The sequence below is a fragment of the Gymnoscopelus microlampas genome, assembly GCF_963454915.1.
Source record: "Gymnoscopelus microlampas genome assembly, chromosome: 1".
Classification (NCBI taxonomy): Eukaryota; Metazoa; Chordata; class Actinopteri; order Myctophiformes; family Myctophidae; genus Gymnoscopelus; species Gymnoscopelus microlampas.
In genome coordinates, this window is record NC_139962.1 from 22,297,645 (window position 1) to 22,322,833 (window position 25,189).

Below are 25,189 nucleotides of genomic sequence, written 5' to 3' on the forward strand. Positions count from 1 at the left end.
GGAAGAACATTATAGTTTTCTCACTGGCATATTTTTTTCACAATAACCATTCCACATGAATGTGTTTTTTAACCACTTCTATAAACGCTATTTTTGTGTCTGCCACTCACTGCCGAATGATGCAGGCACTCGGAGGAGGTTGCTCAAGCTAAATACGTACCGTTTTCTGAAAGACGTCGATGCTTTCCAAAATATCCTCTGCTCTCAGACCATGCTTTATTTGTTTGGGGCGGGGCTTCTGGCGGAGACTACTTGAGTTTTGAACGGATTTGTGGGGAACGCAGTTCGAACAGACGGGGAAATGACTGCTTACCTAGCAGAGGTGTTGCCAAAAAAAGATTACAACATGAACGTAACCCAGTATGGCTAGTTAGAAATTGATAAATTCACACTGAGGATTTTACTGTTTTGGATGTATCAGTGAATACCAAATCTGTCAGGGCACATTTTTACTACTAGAGCACTAAATCAAATGCTGACATGTTTTGGTTGTAAAAATAATATACAGTCTAATTCAACTGAATTTAATTGCACTAAAGCTGTGTGTGTGTGTGTGTGTGTGTGTGTGTGTGTGTGTGTGTGTGTGTGTGTGTGTGTGTGTGTGTGTGTGTGTGTGTGTGTGTGTGTGTGTGTGTGTGTGTGTGTGTGTGTGTGTGTGTGTGTGTGTGTGTGTGTGTGTGTGTGTGTGTGTGTGTGTGTGTGTGTGTGTGTGTGTGTGTGTGTGTGTGTGTGTGCGTGTGTGCACGCACGTGCGCTCTAGCCCCACCGGGCACTGAGTGCAGCCAGTGGAAGTTTATCAATAACCTCTAATAGAGTGGTGCCAACATGGACAATGGGCTCTTGTCTATTTAGTTGCGTGTACTCGTATTACTATACTTGTGAAGACCAAATATCCCCACGAAGTATAGTTGAATTTGAGAAATAGACATTGTGAGAACCATTTTCCTGGTTCTCGCAAGATAAATTGTTGTTTTATAGTTAAAAAAAAACGTTTTAGAGAGATTTACATTCAGGTTATGGTTAGGATTAGACGTTGGTTAGGTTAGGTTTTAGGGTTTGTGGTTAGAGTTTTCCTTATTTTATACTTAGTCGTGCGCCTACTGTATTTCAGACACCGAAAAATAGCAGATTTTCCAGACATTTTCAATGCCGTCTTAAAATGTTGATGTCCTCACAAGTATAGCGATACAAACGTGTGTGTGTGTGTGTGTGTGTGTGTACATGGTTGTGTATTCCGGGCCAGGGCCTGTGATGGCTGACCTGCGATATAAATAGTCCGTCGGCGCTGGCTGTGATGACAGGCCGGAGCATGCAACCGTTGTGTGAATTTGTTTCCTGAGTAGCGCTGTTCAGCAGTTATCCCTCCTGGAACTGTGCCTGTATGACGGCCTGACACACAGCTACACACACGCACGCACGCTCGCACACACGCATACGCACACACGCACTCAGTCACAGTCACATGGATACAAATATACATATCGTCGTTGCTAAGCAGATACCGCCATGTTTAAACGTTTATTTTTTTCATAAATGAATGGCCTACTTTGTCGTATGACAGTCTTGTGCAAAAGTAGCGAAAACAGCAGAAATAGCCAATCTACAACATCACAACGCAGCACAATGCGTTCAACTCTTTGGTTGTTTTTAACCTTTGTCATATGACAGTCTTATGCAAAAATAGCTGATTTTCAAGCTTGTAGATGAGCTAAAAAAATATTAAAAGTGAAAGTGGTTAAGTGTATCTGTGCTCTTTACAAATATTGAACCAATAAAATCAAATGTATTAACAAGAGCGTGTGTTGCAACGCGTTGTGACCTCGTAGATTGGCAATTTTTGGAATAGGGCTTAAGTGGTTAAATGAAATAAATTCTAGTTAATTGTTCTCAAATAGAAATTGCAATTAGAATAAAGATTTTCTAAGATTTTTGTTTGTGTCTTTTATGCCTTTATTGACAGAATAGGACAGTAGGCTGACAATAAATGGGGAGTGACATGCAGCAAAGCCCGTCGGGATCTGGAGTCGAACACGTGCTGTTAGGCAGGCTACTTTGAAGCCTAGGTGCCCGGACCGCTACGGCAGCTTTTCGGGCCCTAAACAAAGATTTTCAAATTGATTATAACATTTTGCTCTTTCTTTTAATACAAAATGTCCGTCAATACATTGGCAATCGGGGGTCTTACGACTCTCCAACGATTGGGATCGACATCGGATCCAAAAATGTGGCATGGGTTGGTCTGTGTGCCCTCTGGGCCGGCAGGACACTTTAGTGTAGATGTAGACCAAACGCAACACCACTAGTAACCAATGTAGGCTCCACTGTAGCAGCAAGCGGAGAGTAATCCTTTGTTTTTGTTTTTATCTGTATCTACTGTAACATCTTCAATATTTATGTTTTTATCTGTATACTGTAACTGGCCTAACTTCAATTTTTATGTTTTTATTTGTATCTACTATAACTGGCCTAACTTCAATGTTTATGTTTTTATTTGTATCTACTATAACTGGCCTAACTTCAATTATATGTCATTAAGCAGAAACCTATGTATGTCCAAAACCGTTACTTAAATGGGGGGAGGGCCATTGCCACATAAAACCAGTTTAACTTTCACGTTACAAAAGTAGCAAAAACAGCTGATCTACAAGCTCACAATGCGTCGCGACGACTCGCGAGCGAAGCTTTGTGAGCTTGTAGATCGGCTAGTTTTGCTATTTTCGAGTGACACTGTCATACGGCGACATAACATAACTTTTTAACGTGAAAACATTTAAAAAAAAATAATTGAGGACATACAAGGATTGTTCCTGACAGCGGCAAAGCCTTTAAACGTTGGGTACAACAGGCTGTGGGCTACAGTGAGTGCTGGGGGTTTAGAGAACCATCGGTTATTATGACTAATAGTCCTTAAAAAGTGTCCTTGAACATTGTGCTTTATAATGACAGTGAAGAGAGACATGAGCGAGCATGGCCTTGAGCGAACCAGGACTTTAACATGGGCTACATATTTTGCCTTATACAACAGCTAGTGTCAAACCGCGCATCGTGATTGGCCCAGAGGCATTCGGAGCCGTGCCAATAACCCCAATACATTTTTTCACTCTCATTTGGACCCCTGGTGGTCCCGGGGCCAGACGTTGAGAAACAGCGAGTACAAGTATCGCTCTGTGGCGCGTTGTGGACCAGTCCAGCTGGCGTTAAGTTGGTTGCCCATAGCAACGGTAAACAATGGGGAACTATTTTGGGTTGCGGACTGTTAAGTCGGTCCCGTCTAGCAAAGTTGAACGCTGCTAACCATATTTGTCAAAAACAGATTTAACTACAGTGCAGTGCTGTTGTATAAAAGCAATAAAACACTGAGGCCGTGTTATATCGTGGTTATTGGCACGGCTGTGCCGGGGCGACGGCACTCCTCTTCGTGTCATTGCCTTATGCCGCAGCGCAGCCGTGCCAATAACCACGATAAAGCAGTGCCTCTCCTTTCTTATTGCTTAATGATGTGTAAACAAGGTTATGAGGAGTCAGTAGAAGTATATCAGGCATGTCTCGAATGTGAATTCAGTGTTTGTTGGAAAGTATCTTCAATTACCACAATGTGTTTCTTCAGTGCGCATTGTAATAACAGCTGCTGATTGTGTTGTATTCAGAGTGTATTGTATGATGTGAAACGTATAGTAGGACTGGAACACATTCATTTTCCTGTTCTATTTTAGGACCTAGAGGCTTATTATACTGTTTTATACGTTATACTCAATTCTAAATTAAATTGTATAAGTGATATACTGTATGTTCTGTTCTGTTCTTGTCCTACAGTACATCTGTCTGAAGGCTGACGGCAACATGTAATTGTTGTTGTGATTTTGAATTGACCCTATAGTATATTAACCATTTAAGCCCTATTTTATACTTCTTCATATGACTGTGTCATTGTCGAAAATAGACGATATACAAGCTCACAACACGTCACATTCCAGCTTATAGATCGTCTATTTTGAAATATTTTGATCTTAAGTTAAAGTTAGACTAAAAGACCTCTTTCCCTTCTTCTCTCACGTGCCCATCAGATCTGGAGCCCGATGACAACACGTCCTTCTACATACTGAACGTGGGGCAGCCCCAGTCCATGGTGACCAACCACCAGTCCATGGGCCTGGTCCGCCATGGCATGCAGTCCCAGTCCCAGGTCATCAGCGCGTCTCCACGTATGCAGCCCCACAAACCCGGGGCCTGCGACCCGCCGGGCTACGAGACGCAGCAGCAGGGCTCCAGGTACTGCCCGTCTCCCCTCATGCCCGCCTCGCTGCCCGTGGGGCCGCCCAAGGCCTTCGAATGCCCCAGCATCCACATCACCTCCATCTCGCCCAGCTGCCAGCAGGAGATGGACGGCAGCGACGACCTGCGGGCCAACGGCCCCGACGGGGACTACCACCACGGGGACCGGCCCCTGTCCAGAGACCACCTGTACCTGCCGCTGGACCACTCGTACCGGGACTCCTCGCTCAGCCCCAGCCCCTGCAGCAGCCTGTCCTCCAGGAGCTGGTTCTCCGACGCCTCCTCCTGCGAGTCCTTCTCCCACGTCTACGACGACGTGGACTCGGAGCTGAACGAGGCGGCCGCCCGCTTCACCCTGGGCTCCCCGCTCACCTCCCCGGGCTGCCCCTCCCCTCAGGCGGGCGGCGGCGGCTGCGGGGGAGGGGTGACCCTGGAGGAGCAGTCCCACTGGCAGCACCACCACCCGGCCTTCGTCCACTCCCACTCGCTCACCCTGTCGCCTCGCCAGTCGCCCTGCCACTCGCCGCGCACCAGCGTCACGGACGAGAACTGGCTGAGCCCGCGGCCGCCCTCGCGGCCCTCCTCGCGGCCCACCTCGCCCTGCGGCAAGAGGCGCCACTCCAGCGCCGACATCTGCTACCCGGGGTCGGTGTCTCCGCACCACTCCCCCACGCCCACCCCGGGCCCCTCGCCGAGGGGCAGCGTGACGGAGGACACCTGGGCGGGCAGCCCCTCCGTGTCACCCTTCCAGTGCTGCCCCTCCGAGGCCGACATCCCCTCCAAGACCAGGAAGACCTCCCAGGACAGGACGGCGTCGGCGCAGCCCGGGAAGGGGGACATGGTGCTGGACGAGCCGGGCAGCATGTCCCCTCATCTGGACTCACCCAAGGACGGCCCGGGGGAGCAGTTCCTTTCTGTCCCCTCCCACTTCACCTGGAACAAACCCAAGCCTGGCCACACGCCCATATTCAGGTAAAGTCTACTTGTGAACATGATATGAACATAATAACAACACTTAAATCTAGAACAATATGGATATTAAAGGTGCAGAGAGTGATTTTGTTTTGTTAAAATATGTGTTAATCACTGCTATAGAATGTTTGTTTTGCAAGATGTGTCTCCTTGTCTCTCCAGCTGTTTAGCAAACAGACAATACATTTTCAGGTTAGGATACCAATTTTATCCAATCAGGAGAGAGAACTCATACAAGCAAGTGAAATTGGAAGTGAGGAAACAAATAAAGGAGCAGACAAAATTGGAACTGGAACACTATAAAGTGGAAGCTTTTTTGTGGGGTACTGTCTCCTTATTGGATGAAATTGGTGACACACCTGAACATGTATTTTCTGTTTACTAAAGAGCTGGAGATACATGGAGACCTCTGCTACTGAACACTCTATAGCATTGATTACAATCAGAATATAGAGCTTACAATGTTTTAACAATTTTTTTGTTTTTGTTTTAACAAACAAATATCATTTATCATACCTTAACCACGTTTTATACTTTGTCGTACGATGAACAGGGTCAGGTGAGTGTTAGTGTAAAGCTAAAAAAAACGTAAGCTTGTGTGGAGGTTATCAAAAGACTTGTTTCATCTGCTTTTTTGTCAGTTATCAAAGGCATGAACAACGCCTACAAAGATAGAAAGGCATGGGCCAATATCATAGATAACGGGGTCTAGCGTAGCGGGTCAAGGCTACACAGCATCCTTGGAAGTGTTGGAAGTGTGTTCATAAAGTTCAAAAAGTCTTTTGATATGGCAAGTAAACACTCCTCTGAAGGCAGCTTGTATCAAAGAGCAGACACGCTATATCTAACTAATAGGTTTATTGACCCAGTTATGAGTTCAGTAACGAGGGAACTTTGAGCCTCGCGGCTACATCGTCAATCCTCTAAATTCTTCTACTCTGTGTACGATTACTGGTATATGGAGGACATGGGCATTCGCACACACACACGCGCGCGCACGAGGACACACACATCAGCATTTTATCACGCAATTATATTAATTACATTTTTAGCATTTCTGCCGTTCCTAACCCTAAAGCCTTGAGTTCTACATCCAACGCGTTGTGAGCTTGTATATCAGTATCAGCTATTTTTGGTGCACGCAACTTTGTTTGTTTGTTTGTTTTAAACAACCATTTCTCTTGTGAGGAGCAGGACAAGTATCCTCACAATGTACAGTATATCCGAATGTACATCTGCGGGCATTTGGCACTCACAAGTATAGTAATACAGTCTAATCCAGTTTACTACACACACAGTATTGAGCAGAGGATACAGGCCATGCTTCTCTCCAATGTGTGCAGCAGATGAAGGCATGGCCTTGTTAGTGTGCACTGGCCCCTAGCGCTATAAATCAGCACAGGGCACATATGGCACACACACACACACACACACACACACACACACACACACACACACACACACACACACACACACACACACACACACACACACACACACACACACACACACACACACACACACACACACACACTCTCTCTCACTCTCGCTCAACCTCATGACACAGAATTTACAGTAATATTGGAGTATATTGGAGGGGTATTTAAATTTAAAACATTTCTGGTGTTTACGTCTACTCGGGCTTTTGTGTTCATAGTTCATAATTAGAAAAACTACGGTCCCCTCGCGCATTAGAAGGACAATATCAGACACAGAACAGGGACGTGTGTTTCCAATCAGTCTATACATGGTTCACACATGGAGTTGATTGATTGATTGAATACTTTATTAGTCAGAAATGTACAGCAGATCTACAACAGCACAAGGTACAGTCAGACATAAAGGCTAAAAGGATAACACAAAAAAGGTCGTAGGAACCACAAAGGGTTTCCATTGTATTCAATAATAATACATTATCAACAACACATACAAAACACAATATGTACAAAGAAAAAAAATGTTGGCAGTGAATGACCCCTCCTTTCTATGGGAACAATATGTTTACCTCCCCTTGTTGTCTCCTGAAAGATGTTTTTTCAGGCCTGTTTTGAAAGAAGCCATTTTTTAAGGGATGGTGTTGTGGGGGTTATTTCACATTTTGGTGGCAGAGTAGTAGAATGAGAAATGGTTGTTTTATAACTGGGTAGTACCAGATCGTCTCTAGCCCACTAAGACCTGGAACGCATCTGTGTCACTTTAGATGTCTTTGGCTATTCAAAAATAGCAGATATACAAGCTCATAGCACGGCACAGAGTGCTGCGCTATGAGCTTGTAGATCTGCTATTTTTGAAAAATCTTGAAAACATTTTTTTTTTTTTTTTTTACAAAAAAATGTTAGGATTTAGAAAACATTTTTAAGAATCGGCCTCAGGTCTTAATGGGCTAGTGTAGTGGCTGTGGGCGTCACTCACTTTGGATGTGTTGGAATTAGCTGGGTCATGGGCTTTAGGCCGAGAAGTAGTCAAATCTGTTTGTTTTGGGAGGTCTGAAGCTTAGTTTAGTGGCATTGAATGAGGGCTCCGGCAAGAGTCTTGAGAGCACTTTGGTTGACAAAAGAGGAGGACATGCTGCCCAAAAATCTTGTTGAATGGACTGTAATGAATGTAGGAGGCGGCCGTGTCTGATACAATGAATATGTATCTAAACATTGAATCAAGCAACTTAATCTGTTTTAAAAGATCTGCTATTTTTGAAACACTTTGGAACTTTTTGCCCAAAAGTAGGGATGCCATGGTTAATGAGGTCCACTGAAACATGTTGTGGCAATGCAGTTGGGCCCTCTTGCCAGCACTTATAACAAGCATGCTTTTATTATTCTCACCCCTGTTTGACATATTTGTATTTCTTGAGAATAATATATAATGTAACCCAACTACTTGCAGACTTGGGGCACACATAATGTGGTATTAATGCTAATAAAAGGCTTACCGTACATTGTGGGAAAGTGAAAAATATGATTTGTCAGTTACTGCATATGCATGCATATACTGCATGACCAAGGGTCATTGCACGTAACCCACTGAGGAGAAGGGACAGTTCTCTCTATTATTGTAGAATATGAATGAATGAATGTATGAATGAATGAGCTTGTAGATCAGCTATTTTCGGTGGGCAAAAGTGTAACTCAGGCTTTAGTGTTAGGGTTAAAACATTGCTAAAAAAATGTAACAATGTTGATGTCCTCACAAGTATAGACACAAGTATAACGTGTGTGCGCGCCGCGTGCGTGAGTGTATTTGTGGGGTAGGGTGGTGGTTCTTAAACTTTTTCATGTCAAGATGATATGTATTTGGCCGCGGACCCCCATCTCAAAATATGTTGTTCCAGGGAACCCCAGACGCAAAGATTTAGAGTTACAATGTTCACTATAAAAAAATGATATTCAAAGGTTTGCATACATTTTCAAGATTTTTCCAAAATTGCATATCTTCATCTTGTATATCTGCTATTTTTGAATAGCCAAAGTATAAAAGGTTAAAGTGTTTAAAATGATTGTGATCCTATATTAACGCATTTTGGAAAAACGCTGCCCCCACTGCTACTACATTATGTTTTAGTCATCTGTATATAGACAAAGCAACGACCCATAAACAACATCCTCACATCTTTCTTAACAGCCAGCTAATTATAACCAAGGGAGCCAACAACATCCCAAACAATAAACAATAGGTGGCCGATATATTGGTCATTATTTGACTCTTATGAAGACATCTGTCAGCCGATTATAACCACTTTTCAACCTGGCGTCCATATTTTGGGCATGTCATTATAGGTGAAGAAAAAAAATCTAAAAAGTTCAAAATAGAAGTTCTACAAGCTGTGAGATTAGAGAAAGTTTTTCAAATTGATTTCAAGATTTTGAACTCCTCAAAAATCCTAAATGGAAAATAATCCAAAGCGCTTTACAGTGTGCAGTACATTCACCCATACAAACACAGACATGCAAGGTACAACACCTGCTCATTGAGAGCAGTTAGGGGTTCAGTATCTTGCTCAGGAGCACTTCGACTCTAACCTATGGGGAGATAGGGATCGAACCGGGAACCTTCTAGTTTTACATAAAGCGTCCGCTCTACAGTTCCTACTGAGCCACTGCCGGCCCCAAAACATACATAATCATTGGTCTAGGACAGTGGTTCTAAAAGTGGGGTCCGGGAACCCCCAGGGGTCCTTGGAGGGGTTCCAGGGGGTCCCCAGGAAAATGCTTAATACAGCATCACAATCATTTAACCACTTTATCCATTATACATTGGCTATTAAAAAATAGTAGATGTACAAGCTCACAGCCTTGCCGTGCTTCGAGCTTGTACATCTGCTATTTTTGAACATTTTAGAAAAATCTTGAAAGGTGTTGAATAATTTTGACGTTTTTTAACTCAAATCTTCTCTTCTGAGGCTCCCTGGCACAAAACATTTTCTGATGGGGGGGGTTCCGCGGCCACATTTGGTGGTCCTTGACACGAAGACGTTGGAGAACTATTGGTCTAGGACTCTCAAAAAATGGGGATCAAACATCTGGCACGGCTCAGTGCTCTAATGCGTAACAGCCAGCTAAGTATAACCAGGTAGCCGACACCATCCACCAAACAAATAATAGTTTGGGCTTTAATACTGCTTAGCAACACAATTTAGTTCCAGGAAATGAAGATGGAACTACTGGAGGCTCAAAATAGCGTAGGGTCCAGTAATGTTCCCACCATTATAGAAACAAGGCCTCGCTCTGTCCACCTGGCTTCACCAGAAGATGTGGAGAGGAGGGTGGGCCAAGTAAAAGTATCAATATCGCAACGTAGAAACACTCTGTTGCAAGTAAAAGTCTGGAATTCAAAATGTACTTGAGTAAAATTACAAAAGTATTGGTATCAAAATTTACTTAAGGTACCAAAAGTAAAAGTACTCATTTTGCAGAATGTCCCATTTCATAGGTTCAAAATGTATAAAAAACATTTTGAAAATAGCCAAAGTATATATATGGGTCTGAAGTGGTTAATGTATGTTTTGTAATAATTAAAATCTATAAGTAACTAGTAACTAAAGTTTTTAATAATTGTAGTGGAGTAAAAGTACAATATTTGCCTCTGAGATGTAGTGGAGTAGAAGTAAAAGTATTGAAAATAAAATAAAAAAATCATCACAAGTAACTAAGTAAATGCACTTAGTTACTTGTTTCCACCACTGCTCTGTCCACCTGGCTTACCAGAAGTTGTGGAAAGGGGGGGTGTTGTGGTGTTGGGAAGGAGAAGTGGGTTGTTACCAAAGCAGTTGTGACCCCCCACTCACACACACACACACACACACACACACACACACACACACACACACACACACACACACACACACACACACACACACACACACACACACACACACACACACACACACACACACACACATACACACACACACACACACACACATACACACACACAGTACAGTGACGGACATCCGAGAAAGGTTGCGCTATTTCAGGCCACGGGTCGCCACGTTGCCACCAAAACCCGCCACCCCCCTGCCCCCCCCCCCCCCCCCCCACTCCTCCTCCCATACTCCGCCACACAGCTCACGTTTCCTCTGACCTACCCCTCCCCCCTCCCGTGCTTGTTACCGTGGCAGCCACACCAAGCGGCGCTTCCTGGGTCAGTGCTTATGTCATTGGTTCTCAAAGTGGGGTCCGGGGACCCCCCCCTGGAACCCCCAGGACTAGTCCCCGCACTAGTCCCCGGCCTAAATGTGTTAATATGGTATTAAAACCCTATTTTATGCTTCGGCTATTCAAAAATAGCAGCATCTACAAGCTCACAACGTGGCGCTTTGTGAGCTTGTAGATCTGCTATTTTTTAAAGTGTTTGAAAAATCTTGAAAGATTTATGAAAAATGTTAAATAATTAGAACATGTTTAACACTGATGTTCTCTTCTGGGGGTCCCAAATGTATGTCAATTTGGGGGGTTTGGGGGGTTTCAGGACCACTGGCTTTTGTCACCGCTGCGGAGAGGAAAGTGCTGGAATGGGATTCTACCGTTTAGCATGATTTACACTATACTAATGTATAGACAACATTAAGTATTATACCACATTGTGTGGGTCCCTATTTTGGGTCGGTTGTAGATATGATCTATTTTTGAAATAAGGCGTAAGGGGTTATAACATATTGAGAGCAACTTCTCTCATTGTGGGAGTTATACATTGCAACCTTTTGTTTTTACCCAGAACACAGAGGTCCATTTTAAGCTGGATCAAGTCAACCAAAAGAGAGGTTTAATAAAGTATAAATACAATATATGTAAAATGAAAAGGGCAACAAAAAAAAAGTGCAGTGATGGGAGTTTTCCCTGATGCCAAGTGCAACGTTACGCTGGCTACAACATGATGGACTGGCCTTCATGTAACCAGAACTAAAAGTGTCTTTCAGGGGCATTTCCATGTCATCTGCGGAACATACCTTTTTTTAAATTTGATTTGGAGACACAAAGCTACATTCAGGAGGAGCAACAGTAAAAAAATGGAAAGAAAAAAAAATTGTCAGCCCCATTTTTTTTCTTCTCCTGCTCCAGAAATCAGCCTCTCCTCTTGTTATGGTTACGTCGTTCTCAAGCAGACCTTGTATGAACTGAAGTGGCTCACAGTGCAAGCGTCAGAGTGACGGATGGGGGAGGGGGGGGCGGAGGGGTCTCGGTAGCCAGCCACTGATGGAGGCTTGGAAAGGGATGGATTGAACTTTTCAAACTTGTCTCCTTTTTTCTTTCTTCTTTTTCTTCCTCTCTTTTTTTTATTTTATTTTTTACAAAGAATAACCCGAACCTGTCATACATAGTGTTTTTGCAGGATTTCAACTCAACGTGTATGTCACGTTTACATGTTCTCGCAACAGAGGGACTCTTTTTACAACTTAAATGGAGATGAATCCCTCTAGGTTTGTTTTCCAGTACATGTTAAAAAGTACAGAAAGCAAAAAAAACAAAAAACAAAACATGGCAGGGTGCATACGGTTGACCTTATTGTACACTGTGATGTGAGCACTGAGCAGCGCAGCTGCAGCTAATCAAATTAATAATGGGTGCGTTAAGGGTGACTTATACTTAGTCGTGTGCCGGTGCGATGCACAGCCAAGTACTGTATAAATCAGGCATTGGATTTAGGTGTGTCAATGTGTGCAGTGTGACAATAGTGTTGACTATTGGATATGCTTGCACATTGCACACCCATGGCTCTGGGCACATCTTAAATCTAACAGCCATTATTAATTGAATTAGCTGCCGCTTCATTGCTTACTAACCTGCCATGTTTTTAATGTGCTGTTGTTTTTGAACAGAAAAAAACCCTACAAAATCATACCCCTCGAAGCGTTAATAATAATAATATTTTGAATTTATATAGCGCTTTTATAAGTACCCAAAGATGATATACATGGGGGCTGGGGGGCATGAGAAAACAACATATAAAAACAACTTTATTAGGGGGGGGAAAAACACTAAGACTAAGGAATAAAATCTAAATCTTGTTCTATACTTTGTCGAGATACAGCCTTTTTCAGTAAGAAGTTAAACAAGAAGTGAATGGAGCAACAAATCTTCAAATCATGATTATTATAAAATTATGACGTCGGCGACATCATTGGCACTCTGGGCTTATGAAAAATGTGACGTCGGTGACGTCAATGGCACTGAATGAGTTAAGGTGTGGACGGTCCAAGTACAGAGACAACCCGGGTCCACTTCACTAAGAGTGGGGTTCAAACGATGTCACCACATAGCGTTGTGAAAGAAGGCACTGTAGTGGTGGAGGTGAGGTGAAATTCACAGTGTTATTAGCAGAGGAGGTTTGTCTCCTGGCCTGTGAGACAGCAGCACACACTGCCAACGGCCTCCAGGGATGTGTCATATCTGAGTCATGAGCCTAAATCACACACACACACACACACACGCACATCTGTGTGAATAATTGTGCTAGTACACACACCCACAAAATCCATCTGCGTATGCATAAACACACAGATACACACACGCGCGCACGCACACCGAGTTTCATTTCTCCTCATGCATTCTGCTGTGCTGATAAAAAAGCAGGGTGCTCTCTAACTGTTAGCAAACACCTGGATGACACACATAGTGTGTGTGTGTGCCACCGAACACAACTACACAACAACGCAACTACACCACACCACACCACACACAGTGTGTGCTAACCAACACAACGACACACAGCTCCAGCTCATGAATAATGCAGCAGCAGACAGGGCTTATAGTGTAGCTTGCATTACAGTGCATTTAGTAGGTCTGTGTGTTACTTTAAATGGAGCCATTTGTTAACTAAACTAAACCAAACCAAACTTAGCTAAAGGTTAAGTAGTAGTAGTGGTAGTTCTCTCACTCCGTACAGATGATCATTATTATAATTCATTTTTACTCACAATGGGGCCACATATCGTCGCTGTAGGATGGAGGTCTGTTCAAAACCGGTTACTTTTCAAAAAATGGAAAAATAAGAACCTGGGTGGAGACAAATATGTATTAAATCTAAAGGTAGACAGACCATTTTCAACCTGGCATCCCTATTTTGGTGTTGTCATTGTTGTCACTTTGTGTGACACATTGTGAGCTCTCATAGGGGCTATTTTCACACTACTTTTGCGTGACATTGTCATAATGAAACATAACATGAGGTTTCTACCTTGTGTATAGTGTATCTTGTTGTTGCATTGTTTCTGGAAAAAAAACTATTCCTAGTGTGACCATTACTTACATTATTCTGCTACTGCCTGGTAGTATAACAGAACTCGGTTTTCAGGCCACTATGCAGCCTTCAAGTTCAAATCCAGTCCTATGCACTTATCAGAGCCATGGTCACCCAATTATGTCAATTTGAAGCGTTAAACACTGCTGTATGTGTGCAATTTAGATTTTGTTTTGGAATGACTATTCACATGGCACAATGTTTGTGCCAGGTTTGGTGCGGTTTGGAGCAACGGTCTGCCTGTGGCCCCTGGGGGTCACACGTGGCCCCTGGTGTGATTATGGCAGTCCCCTGAGCAATGTTTGTGCCAAGTTTGGTATGGATTGGAGCAACAGTGCGCCTGTGGCCCCCAAGAGGCCCCGATTTGGCCCTTGGGAGCCACACATACTCCCTGGTGTGACTGTTCTGATGGCACACCCCTGACCAGTGTGTCGGAGCAACGGTGTGCCTCGCAAGTCTGGATGTTATGTTTGTGGGGTGGCCCGCCCGCCCATCCTCTAGGCCAGTGGTTCTCAAACTTTTTCATGTCAAGGACCCCCAAATTGATATATATTTGGCAGCGGACCCCAACCTGAAACGTTTTTGATATTTTTGAATAGCCAACGTATAAATCGATAAAGTGGTTAAAATGATCGTGATGCTACATTAGCTACTTTTTCTGGGGACCCCCTGGAACCCCCTCAAGGACCCATGTGGGTCCCTGGACCCCACTTTGAGAACCAACACTCTAGGCCAGTGGTTCTCAAACTTTTTGATTTCAAGCATCTCCATAACTCTTGTGTACAAATGTTTGTACATGTTTGTACACTCTCAGAGTTACAGACCTGTAAAGGGTCCATTTAGAACCCCCTCAAGGGTCTTCGGACCCCACTTTGAGAACCACGGCTCGAGGCAATTTCAATATAAGATTCATAACGATAAGAAATAGTGTCATAATTTGACTGGTGATCATTGTTGATACTGATGTTTGAAATGACAGTTTGTAACTGGAATATTGGATCAGTCCAACAGAGCAGAGAAACACTTTCTCTTTGGAGAGGTGCTGTGGAGTGTTTTATTTTGGACTGCAGCTGTTCAAATATGATTGTGGACTACACAGATAAAAAAAAGAAGGAAAAACACACAACACTGGCACATGCACATGCACACGCGCGCGCACACGAGTGTGTGTGTGTGTGTGTGTGTGTGTGTGTGTGTGTGGCTGTGTGCGCGAGGCAAGCACAGGCTTACACACACACACGCACGCATGCGCGTGTATGCACACACACACACACAAACACACACACACACACACACACACACACACACACACACACACACACACACACACACACACACACACACACACACACACACACACACACACACACACACACACGCACACTCGCACACGCATGCACACACACGCACACTCAACCACTCAATGATCAATCAACACTTGGTACAGTGCAGCCAGCCATTCCCACAGGCCTTCGTAGTGAAGCAGAGTCTCATGGTAGAAAAGTCCCTCTTGAAAATGATTCACCCGATAAATCCTGACATGACCTATTACACGTGTGACAGTCTCAGAGGAAGGTTAATGTATGTGGGCATTCCCATGATTCACTGTCTGCTGAGACCACACACGCCAAGACCCCCCTTTAATAAAAGGTTACTATACTGCCTATTTTCACTTTTCAAATATCGTCGCTGGCAGGTAGACGCGTTGTGCTGTATGTCCAAAATTGTGACAAACATGTGTTCCTACAGTATGTAGTTATTGTTTTGTCACAAGCTCTTGTTAATACTTTTTATTGGTTCAATATTTATAAAAACCCACAGACACACACCACTTTCATTATTACTTTTAACATTTATCAAAAAAATGTAACCAAAAATAAGGCCGATCGACAAGCTCACAAAGCTCCGTGATGTGACGCGTTGTGAGCTTGTAGATCAGCTAGTTTTGCTAGTTTTTTTTATGACGAAGTAGGGCATTCATTTACGGACAAAATAACCACAAAAAGTTGAAATATTGAGAGGTTTCTGCCTGACTAGAAAACAGAAAATACATTCTTCAGGGGGGTCACCAATTTCATTCAATCAGGAGAGAGAACCCATTTATCAGCTTCAATGTTATAGTGTTGCTGGAGAGTGGAGAGACAGGGAGACCAATGCTAGTGAACAAACACTCTATAGCAATATTTAATATCCGAATATAGAGCTATAGTAGTTAACACTTAATTTAACAAATGAATATCACTCACTTCAACTGCTCCAGTGAGAATTACTATAATTGAAAAACATGTTACTTTCTTTTCTATAAGATAGATATGATAAGATCTATACATTTTAGTCCAAAACTTGAAACAAAAGACAAAAGCTACAAAAGTGTTGTTTAACCATTTCCACTCACCTTCGCTCTCCACACAATTTCCGCTTGTAATGGGGGGGAAACTAATTATTTCTGTCCGCTATAGTTCCATGTTCTTTTTAGCCCCAGGCTTTATTTTCCTTTTATGTTTTTCTTTCTCGTCTGACGCACGCATGATGGCGTCAACACGCGTGTTGATCAACACTTCAACAGTGACTGTGCGACAGATACACTGCATCGCTTGGTAGTTTTGTATGTTTTGTAGCTGGCAGTGTGAACACAGCATTATGATCTTCACAGCTACTGATTACCACAAGCACAAACATTTACACTGACTGGTTTCATTCAAACTTGTGAGTTGTATTTTAATGGCATTGTTATTGTGTAAAATGTCACAGTCAACATGTGTTTGCTTTTGCGTGCGTGCGTGCGTTCCTGACCTAGGCCATATTTGGGTACAAAATTGCCCCCAATATGGCCAAATTTGCTGAATAGATTGTTTTACTGAATTTCATAGGGTTGGTGTTAGAGATAGGGAAAGTGTTAGGGATATTATGGTTCAGTTTAGGGTTAAAGGGATAGTTCACCCCCAAAATGACTTTTTTTCAATCGATTTGTCACCCCATGGAGACTTGAATTCATGGATATTTTTGTATAGTTTTTGTCGCATTCCTAAGCCAATAATTTGATCGGCAGCGGTTCCGGTAGGAGACACAAAGAGTCTAATTTGTGTCTCCTACCGGAATCACTGCCTACCGGTCCGCTGGTCATCAAATTATTGGCTTAGGAATGCGACAAAAACTAAACAAATATCCATGAATTCAAGTCTCCATGGGGTGACTAATCGATAGAAAAAAAAGTCATTTTGGGGGTGAACTATCTCTTTAAGGTTAGGCTTATAGTAAGGAGATAGGGAATGAATGTGTCAATATACATTCCCCAAAGGTCTGCTAAGTAAGTGTGTGTGTGTGTGTGTGTGTGTGTGTGTGTGTGTGTGTGTGTGTGCGTGCGTGCGTGTGTGTGTGTGTGTGTGTGTGTGTGTGTGTGTGTGTGTGTGTGTGTGTGTGTGTGTGTGTGTGTGTGTGTGTGTGTGTGTGTGTGTGTGTGTGTGTGTGTGTGTGTGTGTGTCGTCTCCCTACAGAACATCCTCGCTGCCGCCTTTAGACTGGCCGCTGCCCAGCCAGTTTGGCCAGTATGAGCTGAAGATCGAGGTGCACCCCAAGGCTCACCACCGGGCCCACTACGAGACGGAGGGCAGCCGAGGAGCCGTAAAGGCATCGACTGGCGGCCATCCCATCGTCAAGGTAACGACCTTAATGATGAAGATTCACCTCTTTCCTCCTCCTCCTCCTCTGTGTGTAGACGCTGCAAATCTCTTGCTGAACTTCCCCCACGTATGAAGACCATTACAACCTTGAAGATGTCTTATATTTAAGCCTAGTTCACACTACAGCAGGGGTTCTCAAGTGGGGTCCTTGGAGGCGGGGTTCTAGGGTTGATTTTGACAGCAAATTGTTATTCAGTCATAGTCTTTCATTTGGTTTTAGTCATATTTTAGTCATCTGAAATGTTTTACTGTTAGTCGACTCAATCTACTAAGATTATAGTCGACTAAATCAACAGTTGATTTAGTCGACTAAAATCTATTTTGGCGGTGCCTTGATGGTGTCGTAATGGCTGATTTTACACTTGGTTGAATGCTGAAAATAGCCGATCTACAAGCTCACAACGTGTCGCGCTGCGACACGTTGTGAGCTTGTATATACACCTGAGCGCAACAGTTTGTTCTACTGGATCTCTTCTCCACTAGTCCCTCCCTGACATTGTAGTCTAGTTTTTATTTGTTGATGAAATTGTCAATATATTTAGTCTTAGTTTTAGTCATCATAGCTTAGTTTTTATTTAGTTTTCGTAAGTGAAAAAAGGTAGTCGACGAACATTTTTCGCATAGTTTTAGTCGACGAAATCAACACTGGGGGGCTTCCCCAGAAAAAAAGTAGTTAGTATATGATTACAATCATTTTAACCACTTTATCCATTTATATGTTGGTCCGTTAACCACTGTAAGCATAACCGGCTCGGTGTTTACATCTTCTTCCGCATGTGATCACGTGAGGTGCTGCATTGCTACGGCAAGCCCAATAATCTATATATAATCCTATAGTGTGTGATGCACCATTATTTTCAAGTCTTGCAGTGTGTTCACGTTTAAGGTTAGAGAGAAGTGACTCTGATTGGATTCTCCTGTACGTTTTGTTTACGATTTTAAACCCCAGCATCGGTATTGTGTGGAAAGCTTTCGCTGAAAATAGCAGATCAACAAGCCCACAATGCGACGCAATGCGTCGCATTGTGGGCTTATCGATCGGCTATTTTCAGCCAAAGCTTGCCCCACAATAACAGAAAACAGAAAAGACACTAGTATTGAGCCCTGAGGGACTCCGGTTACCCATATGGGGTTTTAAGTGGTTAAGATTTTAAAGCCGCTGGAGTAGTGTTTAACCCCAGCTTTAGAAAGGCCTTATTCCAGATAAAGTTAGAAATAGGCTTTGCTTAAGGATGTGGCAACTAGTGCTTTACCAGGCCGCTTAAAACCATGACACTTTGCCCCCACTTCCTTTTGTAAGCAAACAGCGCAGTGACCGATGTCATAAGGTAAGCTATAATCCACCATAGGGCAGGATCAGATTACCAGAGATGTTGTTTTAATGAAGCTGCTTGTTAACACGATGCTCACCTTGCACTACTCCTGATGGGAGCTGGTGTCCGCAGCACCCAGCAGCACCCATCGCATTAATGACATAACCGCAGCCTTCGCCCTGGCAACCAAGGGACCAGCAAACAGTGCGTCAGGCCTTGACCAGTGGGGACACGAGGAGACGGCCTGAACCACGACACCCTGACACAATGGTGTCCTGGTTTTTATGGCAACGCTTGCCTGATTGACAGGCTACTATCAATGTTTACACCAGTGGTTCTCAAACTTTTTTTCGTGTCAAGGACCCCCAAATTGATATGTAATTGGCCGCGGACCCCCATCTGAAAAGTTTTCTGCCAGGGACCCCCAGAAGAGAATTGTTAAAAATGAAAAATCATCAAAATTATTCAAAGATTTTCCGAACATTTTCGATATTTTTCAAAATCTTTCAAGCTTGAAGAGCTTGTAGATCTGCCATTTTTGAATAGCCAACATATAAATGGATAAAGTGGTTAACCCATTAAGGCTATTCAAAAATAGCAGATATACAAGCTCATAGCGCGGCACCGAGTGCCGCGCTACGAGCTTGTAGATCTGCTATTTTTTTTAAACCGTGAAAAATATATTTTTATATTTTTTTCCGATTTTTTTGGGGGGGGGGATTTAGAATTTTTTTAGACGCGGCCTCAGGTCTTAATGGGTTAAAATGAAACAAATCTGAGTACTTCTTCCACCACACAGACAGTAGGTCAAGCTTCAGTCAGGCTGTTGAGGTTGTGTCACCGTAGCCTGGTCATCTCCTGTGTCACCTGATAGTAGCAGCAGCTGAAGTGAGCCCAGGTGAGCCAGGCTGCAGCCAGTACTGTTCACCAAGCCCGGGAGTCCAGCCAAGTGAATATTTCATGGCTTTTCAGCGGCTACAGTTACCAGTTCCTTTGTGAAAATGATGGGAGGGAGGCCTTCACCACCGTGCGGTAGATGGCCATTGTTGTGACAGCCAGCAATGGCGGAGCTTAGAAATCAACATGGATTGATCGGCATGAACAAATGGGAGGCCACGTCGGGTCTGCAAGTTTAGCATCTACTACACTTCACTACTACTGCACTGGTGTCATACACTTTTTTTTAGGGCTGGGACTCGATTAAAAAAATTAATCTAATTAATTAGAGGCTTTGTAATTAATTAATCGCAATTAATCGCATTTTAATCGCATATCAATATTTGACCTGAAAACAGTGAAAAGCTATTTTTTTAAATGGATTTTGGCATACGTATTTAAGTACATGTACTCTAGAACTGTACTTAAGTACAATTTTGAGGTATTTGCACTTGACTCTCGAGTATTTCCAATTTCTAATACTTTTACTTCTACTCCAGTAACTCCACTATATCTCAGAGGCAAATATTGTACTTTTACTCCACTACAATTATTTGAAAACTTTAGTTACTAGTTACTTTGTAGATTTCGATTATTATAATAAAACATGTGGTGGTAACCATGTGAAAATAGCCGATCTACAAGCGCAAGGCATAGTGAGCTTGTAGATCTGCTATTTTCCACCACTCGAGGCTGGTAGATTGTGTTGTTGTTACTGTTGTTTTATAGTAGTTTAATTAATTATTAATAAAAATCGCGCGCATGTGATCCGCACCGCATCATGCACCCCCCCCCAGCTTACCGCCACCAACCCCCCTAAACGGGACAAACGCGCGCGTGGGGGGGGGGGGCATCCATTACAGATTTTATGCCCAGCCAACATTATCAAGCAGTGCTCATGCACTGTGCTGGTTGCAGTCAACTTTGTTGTTGTCTGAGAAGTGAGAACCACGTCCTTTCAGCTAGATAAGCTTGCGTCGTTTCAGCTTGGTGCGCTGGCATAAGCGGTCCGTCTGAAACTCGTCCAGTGATAAACGTTCCGCGGTGCAAAAACGGGTGCGATTAAAATGCGTTAATTTTTTTAGCGCGATAATTTTTCTGTAATTAATTGATCGAAATTAACGCGATAAAGTCCCGGCCCTACTTTTTTTAAATACTAAATTTGCACTGTGAGCTTGTAGATTTGCCATTTTTGAATAGCCAACGTATAAATGGATAAAGCGAATAGAAAATAAGAATAAGCTACAATAAAACGTACACTCACCTACTCAACCCAACTACTGTAAGTATAAATCAATGGTGTAAAGTAACTAAGTACATTTACTGAAGGACTGTACTTAAGTACAGTTTTGAGGAACTTTTACTTAACTGGAGTATTTCCAGTTGTCTATACTTTTACTTCTATTCCGCTACATCTCAGAGGCAAATATTGTACTTTTACTCCACTACAATTATTTGAATCAGAATCAGAATCAGAATCAGTTTTATTGTCACATCACAGGTTTACAAGGTAAAAAAGTTAAATACAAGGTAAATTAAATTTGAAAACTTAATTTACTAGTTTATTTGCAGATATGAATTATTACATTAATAAAACATACATTAACCACTTCAGCCCTATTTTATACCTAGGCTATTTGAAAGTAGCTGATCTACAAGCTCACAACGCGTTGCGATGCGACGCGTTGTGAGCTTGTAGATCTGCTATTTTCACTATAGACTATAGACACTATAAAGTACATTTTGATACCAAAACCTTTGTACTTTTACTCAAGTAGATTTTGAATTCCAGACTTTCACTTGTAACAGAGCACTTCTACATTGCAGTATTGATACTTTTTTTTTTGTGTCTCCTACCGGATACACACCCGGTCATCAAATTATTGGCTTAGGAATGCCACAAAAACAAAAACAAATCCATGAATTCAAGGCTTCATGGGGTGTGCAATTGATAGAAAATAAGTCATTTTTTTGGGTGAACTCCTCCTTTAAGCTGTCAACAGCTCAGCACATCTGTGCATTGTGTGTTTGAGTTCCAGTTAGGTTTAGTGCTCAGCTGATCATCTATGAGGGACATACATGCACATAGAAAGCAGCGCCTTTGGACAACTCTGGAATAAGCATGGATTTATGCAAACCGTCCATGTAAAATAAACTATTAAAATGAAGCATGTAAATAGCCGGTCGGTCAGCTATCCAGTCCAGAGCCAGATGGCTTCTAAAGGAACTTGGCTTCCAGAGTGTAGACGCAGAAAATGGGCCTGAATAGAACTGCCCATAAGACCTGTCTGAAGTTGCACCGTGGTTCTGACCACGCTGTGATATTTCCTCCTCATTAGGGCTGGGTAATTAACCAAAAATATATCTAAAAAACATTTAGAACCAGTGGTGTAAAGTAACGTAAGTACATTTACTCAAGTACTGTACTTTTTTTTTTTAGGTATTTTTACTTTACTGGACTATTTCCAATTTTCAATACTTTTACTTTTACTTCTACTCTACTACATCTCAGAGGCAAATATTGTGCTTTAACTCCACTACAATTATTTGACAACTTTAGTTACTAGTTACTTTTCAGATATACATTATGATATTATAAAACTTCATCCTACTCCTCCCGCCCGACACTCCCCGCTGACAGGTGCTGCCCCAGCTCGTAGGACTACGTGCAATGACTAATATCACCCTCCCCACCCGAACACGGGCCAATTGTGTTCGGTGGATTTGAACCCACAACCTCCGTGGTGGTGGGCAGTGACTTTACCACTGCGCCACCCGAGCGCCTAGCCCTAATACCCTAATGACTCACTTCATGTTGTGTGTGTCGATACAGAGGCTACTGTATTGATACAGCAGGAAATGCTGTGTGTGCGTGTGATGCAGTTTTGAAAAATAAACATCACATAAGGTGTGTCTGAGCTCTTGAAATAAACACGATTCAAAATCAATGTATGGCGATACGTATCCCTGCCTGGTGGTGATACCTATGGTAGTGGTTCTAACATTTTTTCATGTCAAGGACCCCCACATTGGTATGTATTTGGCCGCGGACCCCCCCTCTCAAAATATTTTGTTCCAGGGACCCCCAGAAGCAAAGATTTAAGTTACAAATGCTCACTTTAAAATATATATACTGTATATTCAAAGATTTTCACAAGTTTTCATGATTTTTCAAAAAATAGCAGATCTACAAGCTCTAAGCGCGGCACTCGGTGCTGCGCTATGAGCTTGTATATCTGCTATTTTTGAATAGCCAAAGTATAACATAATGGTTAAAGTGGTTAAAATGATTGTGACGCTATATCAACTACTTTTGCTGGGCACCCCCCTGGTACATCCCCCAAGAAACCCTGGGGGTCCCCGGACCCCACTTTGAGAACCAATGTTGTAGATGCTGACCTGAAGTCACTCCAGGGTAAAAGCTATAAACCACTTTTCCACTCCCAAGTGCTGGAGGAACTTGTTTGGCTGGAGTCCAGCAGAACATTTTTAGAACGGCGGCTCAAAAAGCACGGATGGTGTTCGTTAGGCGCCGATCTGCACAACTAGCAAGCTCGCGTGAAATGTCTTTTGAAAGGTCAAATCACAGAAACTCACTGTGAAATATACTGAGGAAACCCTGACCGCTATACTATAGCCAGTGATGGAAGAAGTACTCAGATTATTTACTTAAAGGTAGGATAAGTGATTTTTTGGGGTATTTTTTAGTTTTTTTGTTAAAAGGTTAAAGTACTATATTGTATACTCTGATAGTAATCATTGCTACAGAGCATTTGTTCAGTCACAGGGGTCTCTCCAGCTCTTTAGTAAACAGAATATAAATACATTTTCAGGTAGGCGACACAATTTAAGCCAATCAGGAGAGAGCACTGAAAATACATTTTCTGTTTGATAAAGAGCTGGAGAGACATGGAGACTCCTTTTACTGAACAAACACTCTAATATAGAGCTATTTAACACTTATTTTAACCAAAGTAAATCACTGTTACAAGTCAAAAGTCCTGTATCGAAAATTTGACTTGAGTAAAAGTACAAAGATAATGACATCAAAATATACTTAACAAAGTACAAACAAAGTACTAACATAAAAACTAAAATTGCGAGTTTTTGGATTGGCTATTTTCTTATAGTGGAAGTTAAACATATGGCTTAAAGCTGCACTATGTAACTTGCCTCTTGTACCCCGGATTTGAACCCTGTTTCCTGCCCACGTGCTGAAATGCTTACCATAGCTTGTAGATCTGCTAGTTTCAAACATTTTAGTACTTTTGCTTTTGGTAATTTAAGTATATTCTGATGCCAATACTTTAGTACTTTTACCCAAGTAACATTTTGAACACAGGCCTTTTACTTGTAACAGAGTATTTTATTTATTGTGGTATTGTTTACTTGAGTCAAATATCTGAGTATTTCTTCCACCACTGCTTGAGTAAATATACTCAGCTACTTTAACACCGCTGGTTGCGGGCATAGCCTCGTCTCTCTCTCCTGAGTCGGTCCAGTCAGTCATGCAGCCCTTGCTCCCATATCTCCTCTCTCTCTCTCCCTGCCAATGATTAACCGTTTCGACCGCAGTTAGCCCCAGATTCTACGCCGGCCATGTGTGACGATGCATAATTTAGCTGTCAAATTTGAGCAGCCAGGCATTGGACGCGCCTGCCCTCATTCCTCACCCCCAGAGGGGAATTGTTTGGCTATAGGATTAGTTCCCCACACATTGTGTCTACTAGCAGCTCAGCTAAAGAAGTTGGAGGGTTTAACTCGTTCAATCCGGGGAACGCATATTGTTGTGTGATTTTAAGATTGATTTGGCTATTAAAAAAATAGCAGATATACAGGCTCGTAGCGTGGCACCGAGTGCCACGCTACGAGCTACGAGCTTGTATATCTGCTATTTTTTGAAAAAATATGAAAATGTATGCAAATCTTTGAATATATATATTTTTTAAAGCGAACATTTGTCAAATATTTTGTACCAGGTGCCCCCCAGAAGCAAAGATTTGAGTTACAAATGTTCGCTTTAAAAAATACATATTCAAAGAATTTTGCACACATTTTCACGTTTTTTCAAAAATAGCAGATCTACAACCTCGTAGCTTGTAGTCCGCTACCAGCGGTGTAAAGTAGCTAAGTATATTTACTCAAGCAGTGGTGGAAGAAGTCCCCAGAAATTTTACTTAAGTAAAAGCAGCAATACCACAATATGAGCCTGTGTTCAAAATGTTACCTGAGCTTGTAGATCTGGTATTTTTGAATAGCCAAAGTATAGAATAATGGTTATAG

General features: G+C 42.5%; 1 protein-coding gene across 3 annotated transcripts in view; it reads left to right on the plus strand.

The window, feature by feature from the left end:
• Positions 1-25,189, plus strand: part of nfatc3a (nuclear factor of activated T cells 3a) — a 144,474-nt gene that overhangs the window by 29,095 nt on the left and 90,190 nt on the right. For all 3 annotated transcript variants that reach the window (XR_014601354.1, XM_084065323.1, XM_084065324.1), the window contains exons 2-3: positions 4,065-5,244; positions 17,472-17,634. Coding sequence is in view for 2 of the 3 variants with exons in the window: in XM_084065323.1 (XP_083921449.1) it covers positions 4,065-5,244; positions 17,472-17,634 (1,343 nt within the window). In the remaining variant the exon portion in view is untranslated. The remainder of the gene's footprint in view (positions 1-4,064; positions 5,245-17,471; positions 17,635-25,189) is intronic.